Source organism: Tyto alba, unplaced genomic scaffold (genome assembly GCF_018691265.1).
Source record: "Tyto alba isolate M040663 unplaced genomic scaffold, T.alba_DEE_v4.0 Super-Scaffold_22, whole genome shotgun sequence".
In the NCBI taxonomy this organism is placed as follows: Eukaryota; Metazoa; Chordata; class Aves; order Strigiformes; family Tytonidae; genus Tyto; species Tyto alba.
Window position 1 is genome coordinate 37737687 of NW_024881296.1, and position 25880 is coordinate 37763566.

The 25880-nt window shown below is 42.8% G+C and overlaps 1 protein-coding gene across 2 annotated transcripts in view; it reads right to left on the reverse strand.

Annotated features, from left to right (window-relative positions):
- Positions 1-25880, reverse strand: part of SLC35F1 (solute carrier family 35 member F1) — a 250545-nt gene that overhangs the window by 220523 nt on the left and 4142 nt on the right. The window contains exon 1 of one of the 2 annotated variants that reach the window (XM_032992853.2): positions 17762-17957. The exons of the other annotated variant lie outside the window; for it this stretch is intronic. Coding sequence (XP_032848744.1) covers positions 17762-17949 — 188 coding nt within the window. The 5' untranslated portion in view covers positions 17950-17957. Of the gene's footprint in view, positions 1-17761; positions 17958-25880 lie in introns of those variants that run through there. 2 annotated transcript variants of the gene reach the window in all.

The window sequence follows — 25880 nt, forward strand, 5'->3', positions numbered from 1 at the left end:
TGGTGTAAGTCTTGTGTGTGTGAGCACGCTCAAAAAAACCACTTCAGCGAAGTTCTACATGTATATGGAGAGACCCTCCTCCAGAAACCTTTCCATCAAATCCATAAATTACAAACAATAAAATCTTGAGTAACCCCACTTCATATCAACGACTAAAAGTATAATCAGTCTTCCTTAATACGACAAAGGAGCACAATCTGGGAGACGGCTCTAGCTGCTGCTGGTGGCCTCTGAACGCTCTCAGATGGACAGGAATTTTATTTATCATCCAGATAAATTAAGAAATAAATCATTTTTCTCACCTGTGGTGCTATAAGCTACATGTTTCAAATGCAGAACATGTAGTTTAGAATGCCTCTGCGTGCATTTTAAATGCACTGCAGTTATGAGAAATCTGCATCATGAAATATGTAAAAGAAAGACTAAGTGTTCATTGGTTTTTGTTTAGAAATTGTTATTCTTCTTAAAAAAAGCTTGGTTTTGGTAAAGCAGAGACATGTGTAGGAGTATGAGAGTAACGGGATTATGAGAAATTCAATAACTGAAAGGAGGGAAGTGTGAAAGCAAGCATGAAGATGTGAGGTGGTCAAGATGCATGCTAGAAGGGACCAGAGAACGTAGGGAGAGGCACAGGGGTAGGAAGAGAGCACACAGAAAGCAGATCAAGACTGGGAGTTTACAAGACAGCCAGAAGGTACAACGTTTGAAAGAAAAATCAAAGGCTGAACATGATGCCCCAGATTGCCTCCAGAGCAGGGAGGACTCCCGGGGAAGGTTCTCCTCACCCACCAGTGGACAAGCTTCTCTCTCAGCAAGCGGGTTTCTCTCTGGCAAATTCGGAACCCAAGTGACTGAGACACTCTTATTTATTAGCACCCTGACATAGGGACATCCAGCACCTGCAACTTCTCCTGGTTGGACCCTGGGTGCAGAATCGCTTCTTCAGTGCTGGAGAGGCAAATCACACTGCACCTGATCCAAACCCCACTGATGCTAAGGAAGAGACTGCTTCTGCCCCCTGTGGTGTTATGATTGCAATGAAAAAAAATCTGAAAAGCACAAGAAAAACAAGATATCAACTGGTAAGGGCTCCTATCCAGGCGAAGGGACCGGCGCCCCTTCCCAGCTGCCTGCCCCAAAGCACTGGCTGTGCCGCCTCCGCGAGTCTCTTCAGGCGCTCCTGAAGCTGCGAGCGCTTTGAACTCCTACCTTGCACAAAAAAAAAAAAAAAAAAGACATATAAAAGCCCTTTAAAATTCATCTTGCTTTGAAAGAGAACTGCAGGGCATTTTATAATTAGCTACTAACCCAGGGAGCCAACGCTGTTGTGATTCTAGACAAACAGATTTTTTTTTTTTTTTATGAAAAGGCCAACTATTTGGAAAAGGTACCAAGGAGAATAAATCACCACTCCCCATTGGTGGAGGCTGATTATCCTGATGCCTCAGGATTTGCAGCAGCCTGAAGACTTGCATTAGCTCTAGACCAAGCAACCTCAGCGCCCAGTAACTTTAATGCTAAGTAACAGCATTATTTCAGACACAGTGAAGCACAGCTCTGGAGAACTCACAGGACAAAGGAGCAGTGGGAGGATACTGGATAGGCAAAGAAACCTCCAATTCATTAGGGTTTCTAGCAATACTCTGTTTATTACTGATAGCTACTGCAACATGGCAAACCTTTCCTGGGCACATGGTCATTGCTTAAAAAGCTCAAAGTCTGTCTTCTCTGGTACAAAACACAAAATTAATCATAGGAAGAAACAACAAGAGGAAGACACAATTGTCCTTTGAGATTACAACTCGTTTTGACATGGTCATCTATCAAAATGATGAGCAAAGACATAACAAAATCACTTCTACCACTAAAAATTGCACAAAGATATACTTTTGGCTGTATAATATTTCTTTGCAGTATTATTTGCCTTTTACTCCTCTGTCAGCATACATATCACTTCATCAGCCTCCCTGCGATTTCCTTTCCTTCTGGAAGAGAACACTTCCTGCCTTGCCCTAGAAAATATGAAACCTTTGGAACAGAAAAGCTCATTTTTCCACTTCATCAGATGCTGCTGCTGTTCAAACTCATCTCAAGAAATACTGCCTGTGTTCATAGTCTGCACGCTCTCTCATTTTCCCATGCCAAGAAATCAGCTATAAATGCCAGAGACAGAATTTCTTCCTGCTTCTGTCCAGTTCACGTGAAAGTCAGCTGGAAATTACCACTATGGTTGTTGTGGAAAATCACGTAGAAAGCAGTAAAAAAAAAAAAACGGTGATGCCAACTTCAATAAAAAGAATCTCTGTTCTGCATAGCAACCCTTCAATATTTAAAAAAAAAAAAAAAATAAAAAAAGGAAAAAAAAAAAGCAGCTGTAGCAAAGTTACTTTAAATTTCAAGTACAAATGAAATTTAAGAACCCAATATAACCCATAGCCCATCTGTGTCTAACATCAGAGGCTCTGGCCGCTCAGTTATTTTACTGCTTTTCACTAGGGATGCTCAGCCACTGGTTTGCTCTGTCTGTACCAGTGCACGCCTGCTCACACCACAGCATCAAACTCCAGGTCCCACTGCAGGTGCTGGGCACCTACGGCCCTCCTAAACAGCACTGCAGATGGTACTTCGTTTGCAGGAATTGGACCTCATACACCAACACCAAAGCCTGGCAGCACATCACTCCCTAACTTTGATCCACCTGCTGATTCACAAGCATCTGAAATAAAAGACACGAAGAGCAGTGGGGGAAGCTCAAAGCCACACCTGGTTGCCACTTGGACTGATGAGCCTGGAGAAGGCACTTCAGAACACGTGCACGTGGAGTGCAGGTGGAAGCAGCAGCCAGTTTCATCTTGTAAAACCTCCTCGAGGGAATGCTGATCCCTAAAATGATACACTGGATTATTCAGGCTTACTCTGTGATCTTTACAGTACCCAAAACTTGCATGCAGGCACACAGAGATATGTTCAGTCATTTACCAAGTACATCCAGGTATCCATAGTTTACTAGTTATCCCCTTCAGATAAAAGTCTTTCTAACATACAACAACTTTATTTTCAGTAAACTTTACATCATATGATCTGTATTCAGTGGACAGGAGCCAACAAGTGGGCCAAATTACAGCCCTCCTTGAAAATGACAACTTTCTACTTCGGATACTTAGACGAGGTAGACATGGTCTGATCTGTTACGTCTCTTTCCTCAAAACACACAGCAAGGACCCCACGGTAAAGGAGCAGCCAAACCAATGGAATGTTCCAAAGCTGTTGGTATCAGCAAGCTTCTTTGGAGGCTAAATAGTATTCAATATTGATAAAGATAGAAGCTGCTGCTTTAAATATTCTGGTGGGCATGATAACAACTATATTTTACAGAACCACTGTGCAAAATTTTAAATGAAGCTTTAAACTTGTTCAGCAATTTAATGTTTGGGGTTTTTAGCAGTTGGTTTTGTGGGGTTTTTTGTTGGTGGGGTTTTGGGTTCTTTTTTTTTTTTGCCCTCTAAAGCAGATTAAAGAAAATCCCATTTGTAAAACTGGAAAAGTCGTATTGGGTTATAAAGACAGTTCACAGAACTCAAGATTTCTCTAGGTCTGGAGAGAGGAGAATTCTTTCCAACCCTGAAACACATCTCAGATTTTACACAGACAGTCTCAATGTTTTTTTCTTTAGCTATCAACATCTGCAGCCACTACAGTGTCAGAGAGCAGGAGACCCCACCTACCCTCTACTGACTGACAGAATTAATTTGATCAACTTGCCTTATCGACTGCATGTTTGATATTCTTCAGAGATTATGCATTTTCTTTTTTCTTGTAGGGACATCAAACTATTAGCAAGTCTTTTGCTAAGCGTATTTGGGGAGATAAAAAACCCCTATTAGAATCAGCTATGTTGTTGCAGCTAAAGACAAGGCAGGTCCTTCATTTCCCAAATTTATAGTTTTATAATTGAGTATGTCAATTAATATTTAACCAAGATTTAGCAGGCAGTAGCTGAGGGCCATGACTGCAACATCACTGAGATAAAGATATGCGCCTTATTTTTATAGAAGCTATATTCATTTTATCTAGCCAGTTTGTACAACAAACACCTTCTTTGTGCAACTTTGCTGCTTATTTCAAAGATACTAGAGTTTACATTAGCAGGGGAGGGGATGGTACACAGGCTATGGAAAATTTTATCTTATCCATTGCTAAAAAGCCCCACCTTTTATTTGTCCATGGGAAATTTGAATGTATTTTCCTTTTCTGACTCTGATGCTGACATTTATGGTACCACAATTCCAAGTTAGATTTCCCAAACTCAGGTCTTGTTCCTAAAGACAGGAGCACATTTACAGAGCTCTGAATCTCTTGGTAGGAGGCACATTTCTGAGTGCTCTAGATGATGCTCACAAAACACATTATTTTAAAGGCTTGATCCTTAAAAGTGACCCATGCTCTGCCTGAACTAAATGGGATTTGAGAATGTGAAACATTTCCTAGAAGACTGCATCTCGATGGTTATATGCCAGGCACCTATCAAACAACATGCTGATATCTACATGATGGTATCAAACGGTGGTGATACAAGTAATATCATATTGACAGCAAAGACAACTCGAGGTATGGTATCTGTGGGTTACAATGGGCTATCCATGATCAGTACTACCTCTTCCCGATGTCAACCATTATTTTAACTGTAGAAAACAAAAGCAGGAGGAAGACACCACTTTCCCTGTGCTCTGTTGAGTGGCTCCATGGCAGAGTTACATTAGTGAAGTAGGAGATATAGCTGTGTCTTATTAAATGAACCCGTGAAGTCTGGCATGCTGCCGAACACCAGCTGCATTACAGGACGTCTGTATGTGATTTGTCATTTTTTCTAGAAGTCTAACACTTGATCAATTTAGAGCAAGTTTTTATAAAGCAAGTAGATGGTGTCCCTCAGCTTCCACACTTGCTCAGGGTGAAGGTCTCACTGATAAACCTAAAGGACTCTGCTGATATGAAGCCTTCATTAAAGTTACAAGAATTATTAAATGACATAAATCTAGTACTCACTGCTGCTTCTCCTTAACACAGGCACTCACCTAAAATTACCCAAAACTGATAGAAATTAAAGGTGAAAGAACACATTATGTATTAGCAACAAAGATTGGTTTGACAGGTTTCCACAACTATTCATTCATCAGGGTGTACGATGTTATTTAGCTGAGAACCTTTCCAATGCTGTCTCCAAGTACAAGGCAAAACATGGGATTATTTTTGCACCTATTTGGAATGGTACTATTGTATTAGCTGTGTAACAGCCCAGTTATTACCACACAGCACGGCAACAGGAAATCTAGCAGAAGTACAGGGGCTGGAAGAAGGAAATCAATGGGTATTTAAAACACTATTTAGTTGATTTACCTATAGCATGAAGCACTGTCATTTAAAAATCTCTCATGAAGATGTCTCTTCCTTAAATAAATATCTGTACTAAAGAGATTATTTACCAAAAGGCTTTTAAATGCTGCCATTAAAAACTACACATTAAAATCAATTAAAAGGTTTTCTAAAAACACCCATCTTTTCTCTTGTTTCCAATGTTCTCGCCAGCATCATTCCACCCTTTCATACCCCTACTAAGGCAAACAAGGTGGTTTTTTCCCCCAGTTCAAATAGTACAGGAGAGACCATATTCCAGCCATTACCACCTGACATTGGAAACCTCGTTCTTAGCGCTGCTCAAATGTTCTCGGATAGGGGGATGTGCTATCATCTAACTTTAGTGCGCTCTTGCATAACATAAGTTTACCTTGTTAGGCATGTGTTGGGGAGGAAGTAGACTGAGTTTCAATCAAGTAGTGTTTGTCAAAGACTTTCTGATTCCCTCAAAAAGACAAAGATAGCAATCTATTAAGAGTAATTTAGGAGTGGAATCCATCCCACCTAATTTAAGCCATCAAAAACTACATGTCAGGTCACTTCTCTTCAGTCTTCCATGAATAAGAGGGAGAGGCACCTTCAGAGGACAAGGACCCATTTTAAGACAGGACAAGACATACTCTAGGACGGCCCATCTTCCTCCACTGAGCACAGAGGGAACGTGTATTACCAAAGGCCCAACCTAGAGATGGCCAACATCAGGCAAAACAAATCTCAATCTACATTACAATCAATAAACCATTCTTCATACGTGGATTCACTATCAAATTTAACCCTATGCCCATGAAACCTGGCAACACTTGATGATCACTGAAGTCTAGGAGCAAAAATGGCAGAAGTAGCATAAATCATTTAGAAGTCTGAACACCTTTTTGCAAAAGGCGTAGTGATGCTTAAAATTGTCACACAGATAAGAGACAAGGGTGCAAAAGCAGAATCTGTGACCACAGACCAGTTTTAGTTTCTTAAATTTTAGAAATGCACATATGTTTATTAAACATGTACCCAAACTCAGAGCTTAAAAGAATAAATAAATAATTAAAAATAAATCACACTGGAAATTTATCAGTGAAAATTATGCACTTTTTAGCACTTTCCAGCTTGCAAACTCCTGGTTGTGACAAGACTGCTTCAGGTAGCAGAGCCTGCTTAGGTAAAAAACACAACATGCACACCAAGAAGAAAGGCTGGCCAGCATATGGTTGCATCATGGTTGGCATCTTGAGATAGCCAAAAAATGAGCTTAAGTTTCCCCTCCTCTTTTTCCTTCTCTACCTTTTTTTAGTTTGGCTAACCTTTGGGGAACCAAAGTTTCCCTTCTCTCTTCCAACATGAAGATTCCTACTCTAAGCAGCAGATCTATATCTACAACAGCAAAAAAAAATTGGCTACAAGGAAAATTTCTCAAATCTTTATCCTCAGCATCAGAAGGCTGAAGGTCAAACAAAGCATCATGCTTTCAGACACTGCAACACAGAAAGAAAAAAAAAAAAAAAAAGAAAAAAAGGAAAGGAAGGAAAAAAGAAGGTGCAAGCTCTGCATTATTTTTCTGCTTAGTCCATGAAAAAAGAAGCAGCCAGAGAATTCTCAAAGGAGCAAACTTTAAAATTCATTTTAAATCGCAAACTAATTTAACAGTTCCACTTGTAAATCTCAGAAGATCATTATGTGCTCGGAGTTTGTGTGGTAATTTGAAAGACATGCCTTCCCCCATTCATAGCCAAGGAGTTGGATTATCTGCTTTAGAAGAAAGATTCCACTCATTCACAGCCTCGGAGCGCAACAGGGGCTTCCATAAAAAAATAATACTTGGAGCAGGGAGACCACTGCTTCAAGCCAGTGCTACTCCAGTAACTTTGTGGGATTTCACCCGTTTATTCTAAGTGTGGTATTTGCTCTCAGGCCAGTAGGCAGAGAAATATGTACCTCATACCCAGTTTATTTTTGGTTAGCAACCAGGAGATAGCCATTGTTTCACATTCATGTTTGGGGGAGGGGGAGAGGAAACCACCCACCACTTTTTTTGTTTGGTTGGGTTTTTTATCTTTCAAAGCAGCCTACAAAGTGCTGTTTCCCCTCCTCCCGCAGCAGGTCTCGGTTACGTTTCTCCTTCCAAATGCTCACAGTTCCGTGGAAAAGTCGTCTGGGCCGCCGAGTTCATGCAATGTTTTTTGGGGCGATGAGTTATTTTAACACGAGATTGAAAACCTCCCTCAGAACGGGTCCCAAGAGACAACTTCCCAGCAGCTCGGATTAAGCGACAAGGGGCTCGGGCGGCGGCCGGCCTGCCGCTGAGGCCTGCATGCGCTCGCACAAAGGCACCGTCATCCTTTCAGGCTTGGGTTTTATCAATGAACTGAGCAGATTCCGGTCGCCGTTCCCCCCCCCCCCCCCCGTTGCCTAGAGGAGGGACACTCGTTGAGGCTTTAATCCCAGTTTAGGTGCCCACAAAGGACCAGAAAACTGCACCGCACAAAGCAGCCCAGCAGCACATCAAAGAAGTGAGAGCGAGAGCTGTGCCCGGCCTCGTGGACGCTCTCCCACCCAGCAGCAGCCGCCAGGAAGGACGACGCTGCTCTCCTTCCCCACCGCGGTCCGGGATGCCGCTGTGATCCCCGTCACTGCTCGGAGGGACCACCGGAGCCCACTGCTCAGAGTCTCACACACAGGGAGGATGCCCGTGACAAATTATCCCCCCTGCACCAAGGGAAACGATTAGAAAACGGCGTGCCGTAGCGATATAGCGAGCCTCAGGTCTGAATGCAAATCCTCCGTCTCTTTCCTCAAGAACTCTGAAATCGCAGCTTTGACAAAGAGCTCAAAAAAAAAAAAAAAAAAACTAAAAAACACCAACCTAAAAATCAGAGATACAAAGGATGTTTTAGATCATGTGCACCTCCCTCTTCCTCCCATCAGCAGAGAACGATTTCCTCCACATGGGTTTGAAAGGGCTTTCTGTGATTTACTTTGGGTATCTCTTTCCATGAAAGATTAGTCCCCATTCAAATAGCTATCTCTATTGAGTCCTGTTTTCTATTATCCAGCTTTTGTATCTATCTAATTAGTCCTAATTATGTCTTTTTTGAGCCGTCCCAAATGCCTTCTGCTACTGCACAGAAAGCAAGAATTTCAGATTTTGCCCCTTAAAAATAAGTAGCACATACAGGTTAGCTAGTACATGTTCTTTCACATCCTTTAGCCTTCCTAGCCCAAAATGAATATAACCTCTTTTCTAAGAGCATATCGGAAGACAACACAGAGCTAGGACTTAACAGAAAAAGACAGTATCACAAAAACTTCTAGCAAAAGGAGCTTTTGGGGGCTAAATCAATCTTTGACATACTGGAGGGTGCAGATCTCTTTCAGTGCATTTTGGGGCGAATTCTTAATCCTAAATCAACAAGCAAAATTCAGCACAACACATGGAGAAACAGTATTTTATTTAGGAATTTAATAAATCTTCTGTTAAGCTTATTACTGTAGCCTAGGATGAACAGGCAGGCTTTGTGTTGAAGCTGGTTTTCACAAGTATGCCACACCACTCTACACAGATACCAAAACACTTGAGAATTATAGTCTTCCCGATTTTTTTGACCTTCTTCAGACACCACACAAGATCTGACGGTTGATTTCTCCTACTTCTGTAGAGCCAAACTCTACAAGCTTTACAAGAAAATACCTGTTCTCCTAACACATATCCCACACTAATCTTTATTTTCTATATGCTAATCTTTTTCAAATATTTAAGGCTGAAATTTCAGGTTCGTTAACTGCAGTTAACATTAGCTTGTCAACAGTTGTCTCTTCATCCAGATAACACTGTTTGCTGTCAACTTCTGTACCCTAAAATCCGAAACTCAATCTCTTTTGCTTGTCTGTGCTTATGAACGCATGTATTAGCCTATCATATCATGGCCGGACAATCACATTTGTAGATGGATATTCTGCCTCTGACTGTGGAGAAATTTGTGTTCCATTGCTTAATCAGTGAAGATATCAGTGTCTCAGAGACGCAGAACTGAGATATGGAACAGAAGTTTCCTCAAGTTAAGGAGGATGTGGATGTGCTGCAAAGGACATGATCTGGCAAGTGGGCAAAGAAATGTACGTGCAGACATGTTTGGATCTGAGGCTGGACAAAAACCTTCTGCCCAGGTTTATTATTATTGTTTCCAGGTCAACTTTAAGATGTAAAAGCTCTAGAAGTATTATGTTCATCATATACTTTACTAACTCTCAATTTTACCTCTGTTAAGAAGGTACAGTCTCCTTAAAACCATGTCAGAGGCCATTCTTATTGTGACAAGTAATTCCAAGTAAGAAAACTGAAAAAAGGCAGTGAAGCTATCTGAATGGGTTTTCCCATTTGGGGGGTTAAAGCATGTGCATTTATGTGGTCAATTAAAACAGTGAAGTATTTCAGATGCAATCCTAGAATACCTACCCAACTGAACTCAATATTAATTTAAAAAGTCATAACAGTCAAGGGATAATTGTATATAATCAGGCCATGCAAGTAAATGAGGAGGCAGCTTATTTACAGACACTGTTCTGTTGGCAAGAAAGAAAGCGTTACCGAAATGAAACTAATAGAGAACTCAGTGCCAATATTATACATAATTCAACAGCATCCCAATTACATTGCCCTTTTATATTTTCTTGAGCTGCAGTGAGAGATGGAAAAGACTCTCCCGTCTCTGTGCCATAGCCTTTATAGCCTCTTACTCTCCTTCACTATGGCTGCTCCTCTTCCTTGCCAGCCTGTATTTACAATACAAATTAGAAGCATTTGTAAATACCTTTCCTGGTTTTTCATTAAACAGTCCAAAGTCTCCTGATGTAGTGCTGGTTTTTGCATCCAAGGGGGAAAAGCAGAAGCACACCAGGGAAATGCCTTGCTTGAGAGGCAGGGACTACTTGTCAGAACGTGGGTTAAAAATAAAGAGGCTTTGTTCTATGTTCATACCACTATGTTGTAATTATCCCACTACAGCATTAGTCTTGGCAGCCAAAAATAACATAACAAGGATATACATGAAAATCAGTTAAAACTGCTCTTCCACTAGAGGGGATGCTGTGCCTCACATAACTTTTTTGGCAGCTGGAAGATCCGTAGCCTCAAGAACACGACACCAGAACAGCAACTCAAAACCTGGCACGTGGTGACGGTGAAGCTGCCGCCACAAAGACATCATTTCCAGTGGTTACTGTCACACTGAACAATCTCAACAAAGTTGCTTGGGAAGAATCAGACAGGAGGCTACAGTCAGGTAGTCCTGGCTGCAGCACGGACGTAGGCACACCCAAGTCCAAATCCTTGTTCTGCTGGATCATCAGAATCAGCCCGGACGAAGCGCAGCTACAAGTACGGCAGGAACTGGAACCCGCTCTACCTCCCACCCCCTGCAAGCCCTCTCCATCCAGATGCCAAGAGGTGGCTCTGACTGCCAAAGGCCAAACAAGGCCCAAGGCCAGAGGATGTCACCTTCTCTAAGGAGCACCTCAACTATTAGCAAGAACGGGTACTACTCTGAAAAGGCCATATGCCTTTCCTGAGCCTCTGCTGACCAGGAACAAAGCAGACCTGGGAAGGGGATTTCCACAGGCTCCATAAACAGGTGGGATTAAGAGGGGAGAATGCTATTTAACTGGTTCTTATTCTTCCACACAGGAAAATTGATCCTGGGGGTTACAAACTGCACAGAGAAGACTTTAAGCCTGCAGTCCCTGAACAGCAATCTTGCACGCTTTCAGTTTAAAACTCTTTGGTATGGGGCAGAGGTAATGGCTGCAAAGCCATACACTGTGGGTTGGGTCCGTTTTGATTGCTTCTCCTCTAGTGGCTCCAGCTTGACCAATACTGAAAAATCATAGTGATTTGCCACATGCAGGATGAAACAGGACTATTTCTTCAGCCACAGTTTAACTTATCAACAGTAGTCGATAATAGTAGTACCTGATGCTCCTCAAGTACTGAAATATCAAAAATAGAACAAGCCAATATTATCTTCCTATAGTCCTGTCAATTGTCTTTTTCTGTGTCTGTGACTAATAGGACTGAACTAATCGCCCAAAACCAGGATAGCTAGCATGTACTGAGGAAGCACAGTTATTAATGTTGCTCATAATCCAAGTTACCTAATCTATTTTATCACAATGTTTGACTCTGATCTAGCATACCAAAGAACACCAACATCTTACCCACTATCACCAGTAAAAGTAATTGCAAGTTTCCACACATGTATGTTGTCTATACAAGCGTGTATGTATCAAGGTGACATTCATTAAAAAAAAAAAAAAAAAAAAGTCTGTGCTGAATCGTACCTATCCCTTTGTTTAAGGCTAAGAGAGAATATCATGTATTTAATAACTTATCCCTTTAAACTTGTTTCCCTTCATGGGGTTTGTTTTTGGTGGGTTGTTTGGGTTTTGGTTTTTTTTTTTTTTTTTTCTGAGAAGCAATATTAAAAGTAACATTAATGCCTCCAAGGAAGAAAAAAGCTTCTCAAACTTCTGGACAGATTTGCCATCTATTCTAATAACGTACCAAGGAAATTAAGACTGTCTTTCAAATGAATGGGGCTTTAACCTACAGGAAGACTTTCAAGAAGAATTTATGTTCACCACTGTTCAGGTTTCTGGAATAATGACATAGCAAGCATCTCTTATTTCTCTCCCATTACCTATACAGACAGACAAATAAATAGAGAGTAGAGCCTTGCTGTAGCTGGTTCTCATTTACATCACAGCTACATAAACTGATACAAACAGCACAGTAATTCCCAGTTGTTCTTTTTAAGGCACCAAGAAAAGCCAAAGACATACACATTAATTGTCGGGTACAAACCTTCTGATAATAAAAGCCCCCATGTGCACCTCTCAAAAACTACGCTTGTTACACTTGCCAGGCCTGCACGATCTGCTGGTCAGGTGAAGACTACATACACAGAGCTGGAAGCCACCACATCCCCGTCTATTTGTCAGTTGTTCTTCACAAAAGTTCCCTGTGTCTCAGCAAGCTCAGGAAGGCGAAAACCAGTCCAACAGCACGTGACAAGTTATTCTGGCTTTTTTCACAAGCGGGGAAAAAAAAAAAAAAGAATAAAACTCTCATCTTTTGGGGTAAAATCAAACAGAAAGGTGCCTAAGGAGCAGCTTTAACTAAAGTTCTGGGCAATTTACAGGGATTTGTAGTCCACACTAGTCCTTAAAAGAGGTGATTAATTGCTATGGCAACCAGGGCATCACACCACCCGAACTTGGGCTGGGATACAGGGACTGCAGTGTGCCCTCTTACTCGTACACACATCTCAAAAGGGTAACGGGCTCCTCGAGGGGCTGCATTGTTTGGGCGCAATTAATCCTTTATAATAGACCCTCTTCACTGGGGATGGGGGACTCTGCTCCTACCCCCCCCCCCTTCCTTTACAGGAAATCTTGCAGCTATGGTGCTGCTGTGGCTTTGGAGGGAGGCTGCATGGAGGGGGAGGAGGAAAGGGGAAAGTGTGAGACAGGCAAAGAAAACTGAACTGGGGACACCACATATTTTGGGATGCAGGTAGGAATTCATCGTAAGAACTGATGCACCACTTTTTCCTGCGCTGCTATTGCATTTTCTTCACTCATACCATAGGTCTTTCATACAAAACAGATGTATGAAACTTCTTTCAGTACATCACCATCACTGTGTTTATAAAAACTGCCAGTGTGTTTCTGCTATATCCACACATGCAAGCTTGTTCATTGCAAGCCACATGCCAATCTCTGCCTACCTGAAATCAGAGCAGAGCCATCATCATTACGAACACCCAAAAAGCAAAGAAAGAGGTCCTTTCTCCTTCCATGACAATTTATTTCTATGTCACAGAAACATACTTAGAAAAAATGGGATGGAGATTTTTGTTGTGCTGCACCTCTCCACCCCCAACAACTGGGATTCAATCGCTGGCAGAATTTACCTGGAAGCTTCTTCCCAGGCTTCCTGCTCGCTCATTTTGGTATCAAACCATGAACGGCTCTATATTGTCCTGTAGCACTGTTGAGGTTTTTGTAGGGTTTTGGTTTGTTCTTTAAATATCAACAGAGCCTGTACTGCCTACTAATAGAGACTTCCTCAGTCTGAACATGATCACTCACACAGCCAGTGGGATTATTGGTGGGGCTTTTTTTTCCCCCCATCAATTAGATACCAACCTGGATTATATTTATTTACAAGCTGTTAAAGCTTTAACTGAAAGCAGGAATGTGGCAATCCTAATGGTTTATGCTTCCCCAAAACAAGACCAGCCCTGGCAAACAACATGAGTTGGTGTCGGATGGTAATTCCAGGTACAGAGGGGAACCACGAAGCAGAGAAATTCTTGCATAAGAGCGTAAGCCAAGAAGAAAGGAAAATATCACAGCGGTCCCACGGCTAAACTTGCTTTCAGTACTGTCACAAAAAGATACTAATGTTAACACCCAGACCTGTAAACAATAACACAGTTCCTTGTATGGACAGAAGCACAACCCTCTCACCCAAGTCTGAGGTGAAACCCCCTAATATTCCACTTTAGGGATCGGAAAGTGGCCATCTACCACCAGTCACAGAAATAACTTGCCAAGAAACTCAAACACAACCTCATATTTGCTAAAAGCTGGATAAACTGCAATAGCCCTTTTATTTTTTTTTTTTTTAAAGAGAAAGTCACAACCTAAAGAAGCTTTCAGCTCTGATCTGGAATTTCTATTATTACTTCCATCTTTTTTCAATAGAATCATAATGAAGAACTGAAAAATGGGAGTTGTTCTATGTCTGGATTTGTTAATCCCTTATTTCTCTCCAGGCACAGTATACAGCCACACTATTTTATGCTTATTGTCTTCTACAATACCTTCCTTGCTCCTTACCTCCACCTTCCCGTGCTTTGGGTGCGCTAAATACAACAGCTTTACCTGCTGCAGGAGAGGAGATGCTGTTGTGAAGCGATATATTGGAACTGTGCAGCACCTCTCCGCAACAGTACTGGCAAGGGAGAACATAACAGCATGCTAGGAAGACACAGGATTGATTTGGAAAGCAGGACTAACAAAGAAATGCTCCCAGAAAACTGTCTTTCGATGTCAGTACAATCTGTCTACCCAGAAGGAGCCCTAGCATGACCACTCCTGAGATAATCAAGTTGGTGGATGTTTCGCTCTTAAAAAATTCTTTCAGTAACTGAAGCCATGGGATTGCTGATCAGAGCACTGATCTCCCTCAAAGACATGGCTTTTGGGAAAGCAAGGGCATGGCTGCTGGCTCTAGGAAGAAACAGAAGAGAAAAAGAAAGCCCAGGGTGTGGCAATAGGCCTCCAAGGTCGCATCAGACAAATAAAAACAGCTATTCACAGCACACCGTATAGGAGAAGGCTATACAATGCATACCATCACAGAAAGTGGGACAAACCAGTTCAGTGGCCCCTGATCTATTGCTCTTTTTCTAATACCAGCAGCAGTTACTGCACACCTTGCCAGAGAGGCAGAAGTGAGTCATAAAGCCCACAGGGGCACTGCCACACACTAGATATAATGATTTCAGACTGGCTGAGCACGCACCTCTCCTTTAGTTACTGTTTGAAAACAGGGTCAGAGATAAGTCTTCTGTTCCATCTTCTAGCAACAGGAAAAGCCATAGCATGCTTATATTAAGGTTTTGCACACATGCTCATCCTCACTGAGTCCAGCTCTCCCGAAAAATAAATAAATACAAGGTGTAACAAGGAGGACTGTTGTCTGTTGAGGGCTACCTCACACCTCCACCATCAAAGCACACAGAAAGTACTTACAGGCCTAACAACGCAGATTTTTTTCCCAAGCTCCATCCCAACTTATGCTACCACATGGTAGGCTACCTTCTTTTTCCCTTCCAGGTACAATCACATTACTTCCCCCCTATTCAAGTGAGGAATTGGCTACAGCTGACTGTTTACCAACTGTCGGTACCCACCAGGTCTCACCTGGGCTCAATCACTACACTTTTCAGGAACATCAGCACTAGGGTTTGTAACAAGGGCGACAGGACAGCATAGGGAAACAAAGGACCCTGGCAACAAGCAGTTAGTTCTGGTATGGTATTACAATACAGATGAGCCAAATAAAAAGCTTGCAACTGCATAAAGAGATACTTTCCTTGCTTCCCTTCCAGTTTCTTTTACTTCCCATCCCTATTTTCCCCATCTCCTCAGCCTCTCCCTGTTCCCCACCCACAGGCTCCTTCCTTTTATCAGTCCAGGCACCAGCCTAATCAAAAGTTAGTTAACGACCTAACAATAACAACCACCTTTTTCAGCCAGGTTAATTCTCTGCTATTTTAGTGAGCTGACTTTGAGATCTGACAGAAACCAGATCTGGCTTGGCAAAACCAGAAGGGGCAATATGGCCAGGAGCAGGGACAGGCAGAAGCGAGACCTCTTTTTTGCAGTTTCTGAGACTGATTTAAGAACAAACTCATTCCTCAGCCTTAGCTCATGTTTATCTTACCCAGTTCTGTGATAACAGCTGAGGGGGTGAGTCTTTGCATCTGGTAATCACTAACCTCTCCTAACAACTTCTAGGTATTAATTCAGGGGTGGCTGATTAGGAAATGGTTCCTCACCACCACCTTTTTTTTTTTTTTTTTAATTGCAGTCTCCTATTAAACCAGATCAATACATGTGTGTGCATGTGCATTGTTCACATAGTGCCATATATTCACATTGTAAATATCTCAAATAATAGTGTCAAGGCACAAATCTCAAATTATTACAGGGTCATCTCTAGCACATCTTTAGCTCCTTTCCCCTTGAGAGAAGTTTCACACACAGCATGGTGAGCTTCAGCCCGGATCAGCTCTCCACTAAATCATCTCTCTTATGCCACCATACACCCATCTCCGATGAAACCAGCATAATGCATCTTAGGAAGCAAGAAAGAAGGTTAGCTCACTAATGCACCTTCAAACCCCTGGGATGCCAACATCTTCTCTGCTCAGGTGACACGGTTTGCAGCATCATCTCCACTGTCAGGAGAGCTTCAGCAGGCCCAGCCCCGATTTCTCTCCAGACACTTGTTCTCACCCCTATACCAGCCTCTTCACCGTGCCTGTCCTTGTGTTTGTAGCCACATGATAAACTACACTGGAGAGAAGATCCATCTGGAAATACAAACCAACAATAGCAGAAACTTTTTTCCACTTTTTTTCCCATCTGGATCAAGACACTAACCTGATCCTCCGTGCCACCGTGCAAACAGCTCCACCAGCACAGCAAAGGGGGGAAGAGGCTGGGGACAGGGACAAGAATAAGAACGAGCAGCTGGGAGTGGAGCAAGGAGCTCTTCTGCCACCTGCCAGAGCCCCCCTCTGCAGTCCCAGCCTCATCCGACCCCAGTGTCAGTGCCAGACCACTGCAGGTGCTCTCGGGAACCACCCCCCCCCAAAAAAAAAGTTAAGACGCTTTTGAGAAGATGGCACCCCCCTGGTCTCCCAAAGCCTACACGTAGTGCGCACATTAGTCTTTTTGTTTCTTGGCAAACGTTTGCCCATAAAGTTTGGGAGAAGCACTACAGTAACTGCAGACCAGATGCTCCCGAGTACTGCGCTGAATTTTATAGCACTGTATCACGTTTTACAAGCATTAACTAATCAACAACTCTTCCAGGTAGTTATGTTTAATTATCCCCATTTTACAGGTGCTGCACCAGACCCAGGGAGGTTGAGAGATTTGCCCAAGGCCAAAAAAACAATTGGTGTCCTGTAAATCAGGAGCTACTGTATGTAACTTCTTCCCAAGTCCTTCAAAACACAGTATTTTCCCTCATCTGCTGCTGCAATAGAAGCTTCTCCTGAAAACAAACCAGGCAAAAGCCCACCCCTCCCTGCCCTTCATTGCAACGGGTTGGTCAAGCTGCTGTTTGTCCCCCAGCTCTCCTGTAACTTTTAGTCAAGATGACACAAATCATCGTGCTCTGGCTTTGGGCCCAAACCCCACGACCGAATCAGGCAGGCAGTATCCACAGGGCATCTCCCCATCTTTCCAGCTGTGATGCCTACTTCGGCATCATACTTATCTATGATGTTTTGGGGGGTGGGTTTTTTCCCCCTCAGTTTCCCTTTATCACCTGACTGGTCTTTCTGTGCATGCTGGGGTTTTTTTGTCAGGTTTGAGCTTTTAATACCCAGCAAGAGGTAGGTGCAGAGGTGCACAAGCAGCAGCTACAGTAGCAACAGTTAAGTAGAGACCAAAAAGTGGTGAGATGAGCAGTATACCGAGTGGATACAGCAAACAACTGAGTGGAAAACAACAAAGAAAGGCTGGCTGGAGAAGACTTAGTTTTAAGGAGCTTTACCTGGCAGAACACTGGGTGAAAAATGATCTCTGCGTGCTTGCAGCTGCTGGAGATTTCTCCACAGAAACATTCGGTGAGCTGCTTTGGGTTGGATTTAAAGGCTGGGCTGAGGTCAACTGGTCTCTGCAATTCTCTTCCCAAGAGTTACAGAACATTTCTGCCCCATCCAAAGGAAGCAAGGACGGCATCTCCAAGCACCACTGGTGCTGCGATGGGAGCAGAAATGCTGGTGTTAGGACTGCCTGAAGACTGATCCCTCCCTACCATCAGTGCTGTCTACCTGTCTTGAACTGGCAGCACGGGCAGAGGTGGCCACCTCCTCCTTCCCCTGTACTTGCTCTGGCCTCTGCCTCCCTCACTTTTCCCCAGGAGCCTTCGGCAGGTCCCGCCTGATGCTCGTGCCCTGGAAGCAAGAGAACAAGCCCCACGTCAGTCACCCATTTCAGCTGGTCTTTGCTACTGCTCGTCAGTGAAACACCACTGCTTCTGAAAGGCAAATGCACGCGTGGCTGCTGCTGAAAGAAAAACATGCAAATACACTACGTTTGGCAGGTGACTTCGTTGTAAGTTGCATTTGTACCTTTGTTCCCCCTCCCGCTTTGGGCCTGCCCCACAGAACAGCCGCCAAAACGCGTCTCCAAGATCAGGTCTGGTCTCAGAGCCCTAACCTTGCAAACACCAAAGTGACCGACTGGTCCCAACGACTAGAGTATGGTCATGACTCATTTGACGCTTGGTATTTTCCATGTGCATGAAAAAAAATAATCATTAAAGGACAAAGAAGAAAGAAAAATTTAAAATTGTCGAAGTGTATGCTTCAAAATAAATTGCAGCTAAATACTCTCAGGTGTAACAGTATTTTGGATGTTAGTAAGACCATTCATAAATGAGAAAAGAAATTGGTATTGATTCTGCGGGCTCATGTCTCAATACATCTATAGGTTGTAAAAGAGTAGGAATAAATCTAATAAATTAATCTAGCTGAGGAATAATAAGTGCCATTAACACAGTAATACCTACCAAATCAATATGTATGAACAATTTCAGGCATCAAATGTAACAGAATTTCCTCTACGAGTTAGAACGTGCCAGAACTTATTTATTTGTAACAGGACGTTAAATTTGGGTAACTTATAGTTCATCCTAAAAGATCTCTCATGCTTACACACACACAGACGCAGAGTCCTTTCTTCAAGTGAATTATTAGGGAATTATTGGGCGTCTAAAACTCAAGTAACCTCTTTAGAGCAAGAGAAAATCTGAATCCCAGAGATTTCACTTGGTTAATACAGATGCAGCATAACTCTTCCGCTTCTGGCAACCCTCCAACCACTGCACGCCTCTGCATCTCATCCTGAGCACTCTGCCTCACTCCTGGAGTGCATTTCTGCTACTGAATGGTTGTTCTGATGTCACCTTTTTGTTTAAATGAGAGAAGACCTGGAATTTTCCTTTTCAATGCCAGTAAGCAGTGCTTTCATACATGTATGACAACCATCGCACCACCTTGCCCCTGTGCTTCTAGATTAAGTCCTCCAAATGTCCTTGACTCTACTGAATCTCTTCAAATACATGATTTCCCCCACCCCTGCCACAAACTGGACCCAAAAAAACACTGATGTAAACTGTCAAAAAAATGCTGATGAGCACTAAATCAAAGCAAAGCAGATTTGGTAGAAGAACCAGAAGAGAAGACAACAAGCAACGTCTCCAGGGCTACACACAGGTTTTGTCCACTCTGTGACGAGCCAGACTGCACTTCTGCAAACAGCGATCTCTAAATTCCAGAAAAAAAAAAAAAAAAAACAGTCATTTTTCTACAAAGCATCCCACTCAGCACACCAGGCACCCAACAGCAGGGCTCAGGTATTCAAAACCTGACTGGAAGTTACCTCTGACCACCAGATAGGTCACACAGCAAAAGAAGGCACTCCAGTCTGATCATTACATATATTTGGGTGCTGGCTTTTTGCCCACCACATGAGATGAAGCTTGGAAAATTCTTCTGCCTGATGGTACTTAAGCCTCACTCCCAGCCCGATGAAAATTGTATCTACAATATTAAAGTTTTATTTCCTTCAAGTATCAAACCCCATACCCATTAAAATATTTTCCAGCTCCCCACCCAACTCTTCCCAACCTACTTGCTATTCACCGTCCTTCCTCACTTTCAATCTACCCAGGACAGTCCCTACAGACCTCAATATACTGGCAGCAAGGAGTTAAAAAAACATAACCAGAAGCATTTGCTGCCCGTAGCAGCAGCAGAGAGAGAAAAGGAAAGGAGCAACAGGAAAGAAACACTTGCTCAGTTTCATTACAGATTCCAGAAGGTAAATGGCCCAAATCAGGCTGCAGAAGCCACTGAAAACACAAAGCTTTTTAAACTCCATAAAATATCCGGGCTTAGAATAATCACAAGGTAATTAATTTAATTTTATTAAGTATTTTCCAGCGTTTGTCTTATCATCATGAGGGGAAAAAAAAAAAAAAAAAAAAAGGCAAATAACCTTGCAGAAGAATATGGTACCCTGGGGTAGCCACAGAGGCACCTGGGTACACAAAGATCCAAATCTTGGTAAAAAACAGAAAGCATAGGACAGGGTCCATGCCTGATGCCCCTCAGAGCATTAGGCCCCTACCTGTCACTGACCCACCTCCCCCCACTTCTCCCTTGTAGCCACCACTCTCACTCAGCCCACCCTGCCCAGACTTTCTCTTTACATTAAGGATCAGGATTTTAGTTATAAGGTTGTAGAGATCCAGGAGTGGAGCTGTGGAGCTCTCTTCCCCTTCGATAAGGGTGATGAAGAGGTATCAGAGCCCGGACAGATTCTGGTGTCTCCCACCAAACAGAGGGGAAACATTTAGTCCTCTCTTAATTCATCTTCCATTTCTACCAAATGGAAACCAGAAAAAGTCAGGTCGTGTCAAAATGTTTTCCAGATGAGAAAAGTAATGAGAATGATGTGGTACAGAAGACAGTGCCGTTTTAAAATCAAAGCAGCCCAACAAAAGACAGTGAAGCAGGCTTGTGGACACACGTGTGACGGTTTCTTTGACAAATGAACACTAGAGAGGGCCAAGTAAACTAATGGCCATCACTACAAATGTTTCAAATTTTGTTTTCATTCCGTCATCAGCTAATTCTGGCTTACAGGTTGCAATTAACACTAGGGCTTGGACGGTAATAATTATGGTCTTGCTACTGGACATAAATTACCTCATTTATCTGTATTAGAGATGCAGCAATCTGTTTCAAGCATAGTCTGCTCTTGTAAATTAACACCTTGAAACCCTAAATGCCTTGGGAGATGAGCTGGGCAAAAAAAGCATCTTCTTGCTCCAAACTTTTAATTTTCAAAACTTCTCCTATTTTGCAGTAGGACAAAACCACAACCTTCCGAGATTCTTCACCCCAAGAGAACCCCACAGTCCCGGCGCTCACGGCAGCCCTCAGAGATGCATCAAAGAAGAATTAAATCTGGTCTCCTACATAAGTACCCCCATCACCAGATTACCATGATGTCTTACTCGCTCTTCATCCAAAAAAATCTAGTCGGGACATAAGAAACCCTGCTGAACATGCGTTCTTGAGAAAATCCAATCCTTCTTGCCCAGCTTTCGACTCATCTACATTTTCTGACAGGAAAAAAAGTTACAGCAAAAGAGAAGATTCGCTATCGGGCTCCCAAGTTCCTGCACACTGGCACAGGTCAGACCCATCTGCAGGCGGAGCGTGATCTCCCGCATCGCTGTGGGGAAAGGCAGAGTAAGGCAGCAACTGACCACCACGCCAAGGGGAAACTGAAATTAAGGGCTGAAATGGCTGTATCGGCTACAGCCAGAAGGCTGGCTTAGTAAGCATCACTATTTTTTACAGTGGCACTTACATGGCATCATTTGTGCACAGACCTTTCTGGAGAGATCAAGGGTCATCCACTCTATCTAGGAAATTATACCGATAGCCGCAAACTAAGATTATTAGAAAATATGTATTTGTGGAATGGAATTATTAAGATCAATTTAAGATGTTTTAATCGTTTAACAGTTGTGCTGCAGAACAAATACTGATCTTTTCAGGGATAGCTGGAATAACTGTAGGATAAGGAACTCATAAATAATCTTATTGGAGACGGTTTGGCCTTGTAGTGGCAGGAGCAAAGAAAGATAAAGATAACGAAGCTGCAAATTAGCAACAAACCAGACCAGGCCAGACTTGAAGGACGAGATGTACGTGACTCCAGGACTGAGTTTGCTCAGAAGGAAGGGTCAACTGGCGAACACAGTGAAGAAGACTACGAGCCTTCATCTGAAGACCCATGACGACCACCCGAAGACTCCAACCGACATGCGCAAGAGACATTAACATATGCTAAATGAGTTCCTGGGAAAGTTATGAATATGATAAAAATGCAATGAATATGTACGATTAAGGTAGTATAAATGCTGGCTGATTTCATTCTCACACACGCACACACGTTAGGAGGAGCTCTCCCCTGGGTGTGCGGCGCTGTAATAACGAATGCCTGCTTTCTAAAACTCCAAAATTGAGTCTTAGAGAGTGAATTAATTACCGCTTTCTGGTAACAATACAGCTAGCACCATGTACCGTGGCACGTCCCAAAAAGCAGGCGTGCTCCCTGCCACACAGGTGCTCTCACCGAGCATGGCCGGGCTGTGGGGACGCTCCCCCCTCCGACTCCTGCTCTTTAGTTCCCACCGTACCGAGGAGAATGCGATGCATGGGAGGCAAACCCGCTACCTCAATCATCTGGTGTCTCTGAGGAAAATGACAGAGAGTGAGTGTGTATTGAAGGAATGCTTTCTTAAATCACAAGAGAAACCAAGTCAGAGAAAGCTGAAAGACAAGCTTCAAAACTGGCGTGTTTTCAGTAAAAATCCCAGAGAGACGGATGACAGACATAAATAAGCAGAGACAGGTAGATTAGGCGGTTCACAACATGAATTTCACAACCACCAATACTTACACACTTTACAGTCATAGCAATTTATGAGTCCCCATCCAGCTGTTCTTGCAACAGGTGATTTCAGCTGAGCTTGAGCTCAGCTCACAAGCCTCTGAGCGTGAGTTCTCTGTTGTTGTAGGGCATGGGGGGGGCGACTTCTTGCAGGTTTTTTTGTAAGTCGAGATTCTTCAGCAAGTTCTTTTTCCTCAGCTTTCCTGGTAATTAGCCCTAATCAGTATTCAAGTGCTGATCTGTAAGGCTATCTGCTGACTTAAAGGAAGGGAACACCTCACTAATAGCCCCAGTGTTTCCCTCTGCCTGCAGAAACAACCGTGATAAGGACAGAGACTCCAGCCATCTCCAAAGAGACAGAGCCACAAAGAGCCCTTCTGATCGCTGCTGGCATCTGGCCTTCCCCTCATTAGCACATTAAAGCTGCTCTGTCCATCCCATAAGAGCCACTCTGTCCATTCCTCCAGCTTTCTCTATGGAGCCATTTACAGTGCTGCTCCTTTGAAACCCCCCTAGTTCAAGAGGCAGTAACCCCTTCCCAAAGCCCACGGCACAGCCAGTGTCAAAAATTCCCACTTACAGACAGGCACCCAGTAAGTACCAGCCTTCTGAATGTCATAGGTAGACAGAAGACACCCACATATTTCTCCCTGCCAAATCACCCCTCCTAGGGAAAGTCTTTTCCCAATCAGTATGTGGGCTGTCGGGTTTAGGTTACGGTGCACTGAGCAGATCAAATCACTCCAAACAATTCCTATTTCAGAATAGGACCGGCAAGGCTTGTAGCTCCTAAGGTGCAAATTCTCAGGAGCAAAAGCGAGGCAAGGGGGGGGACAAAGCTTTCTGACACCGACTCTCTAAAACCTGTTGGGAAATCACTCTCAGACACTTTGAAACCATACTCGGACAGACTGCCAGTACCTGCAACAGCAGCAACATGGAAGCTTTATGTACTTTGGCTCATCTTTATTCCAAAATTTAGGTGTATTGTGGCACGACATTAAGCGTGCATTCACTGAAATAAGCTGCCTGGAGGGGAAGGGGAAGAGCACCTTTTTCTCCCATTTCACAGGTATTTCCCTTATGCACCCAAATTATTGGGAATGTAGCTAATTCGCAGAGGTCACTCGCTTTCAAAACGGCGATTACAAGTAAATAATGAGAAAAGGAAACAGTGGACAATTTTTCATCAGTTGATTTCTATACCCTCTGCCAGGATGCTTTCCTACAGGCAGATATGACCTTCCCACTTCCCCAACCAAAAAGAATAATACCAATGGTAAGGCAACCTAGTTGCTTTATCTACGCTCTGAACCCATTTTCTTTGACTTACTTCAGAATGGTATAAATGTTTTTACCTAAAAGGAGAGCTACAGCTATCTGAATTGGGCTCAGACTCATTCTTTTACAGTCACTCTTATTCTGGGTGGACTCGGAGAAGCTATTTGTACTTTTTAAGAATAAAAATTCCAAAGGAAGCCAATCCTGTTGTTTTGAAGAAGAGAGCGAAACAACTGGAGGTTATGAATACTCGCTCTTTTTTTTTGATTCAAAAAATGGTATGTTTGATCCTTGACTTGCTTTTCATTAAGGAAAAATGCCATGAATTATTTGGTTTGTTTGCCCCTCTGACCAGTCAACTGAAAGACATTATTGCTTTGGGGCAATGAAATACATTGCCTCAATCTCATTACTATTCAGTTTCAGGTTCTTTTTAGTACATAAGCTCCCTCTGCCTGATTTACTACGTGGATGTGCATTATTAGAAAAAAAAAAATCATTGGGTTATAGCTTTTGATACTTGCAGTGTCATTTAAACAGCTCTCATCACTGCAGAGCGAGTAGCCTTGACACACAGCTCAAGTTCAAAGTTAGTGAGCTAGTGGACCAAATTCTTCCTCAACTCCATTATTAGGGATGAATTGGGCCTGTAACATACTAAAAAGACAAAAGTTCTACTCAGACAGCACCCAAACAGCTGGGCTTTCTGACATGAAGAAGAGCAATTTGGATTCTTCTTATGTTTAATAAACCACTGCCTAGCTTAATGAATTACACTTATTAGCAACATTATTTTTTCTTCCTTTTCCTAGGAAAGGTAGTGATAATTAGACCATATACTGGCATTATGCACAAGGCTAAAATTTATCTGATAAAGTGAATAAGTGAGCAAAGAAGTAGAGACACACTGCTCCAGAGAAAGCTTTCACAATTCACTAGTGCAGAGAACATAACTACAAAGCTATTTAAAAGATGGCATGAGACTGAGTGCCTGAATTACTCTTACTCCATTTTCTGATATCAAGTTGAATATGGCTCTAGTAGTCTGAAATGATTTTTAGGAAACTTCTGAAAAAATACAAAGTGCCATTTAGCAACAGAGAGCAGAAAAAGCACGAGGACATCATTGAAACAGCAAGATAAGGCACAGCTAGATTTTACAGCAAGTATTCCCTAAGAAAACACTAAAAGATAGAAGTCAGTAAACCCAGAAAAATACATGGCCATAGAGCTTTCTAAAGAGGTCCCATCAAGGAAAGCAATACAATAGCAGGGCCTCAGATGTTCCTCTGGAGACTTGAGTTCGTTGACCCAGCTATGCTATTTTTTGTTTCCTGGAATAATCTCATTTACTCAGGTGAAATAACTTTGTCATAGTATCTAAAAAAATTAACTCACTTTTCCTTGCAGAAACTTCATTTTCCCGCCCTGTCCTGATGCCTAGGACTACAGAAATAATGTCCATGTATAAGCAGGTACCTCGTTTTTGGCTCTCATTTAGACAATTTGCAAGAATCCCCCAAAGAGATCATTTGGCAACCTGCTCCCCCTGTGTTTCAGCAACGTTTATTCTCTGCCCAGTTCCTATAAAGAGGTGGTTACCAGCCTTCCTGACATGGTATCAATCTGTAAATTAGTTCAAAAGGCTTCAGGGACCACAGGCAACGTTTCGCAGGTGATTCTCTGCTCCTGACCCTTCAGGTCAGCCAGGGAGGGAAACAGGCTACCCCTCTGTGCTGGGATACAGCCAGACAGAGCAAGTTCAGACCCACCAACAGGTATCTCTGAAATACGCAGGTGCTGGGCGGAGGCACGGAGAACAGTAGAACTCCAAACCGCATGATTTTCTCCCGTTT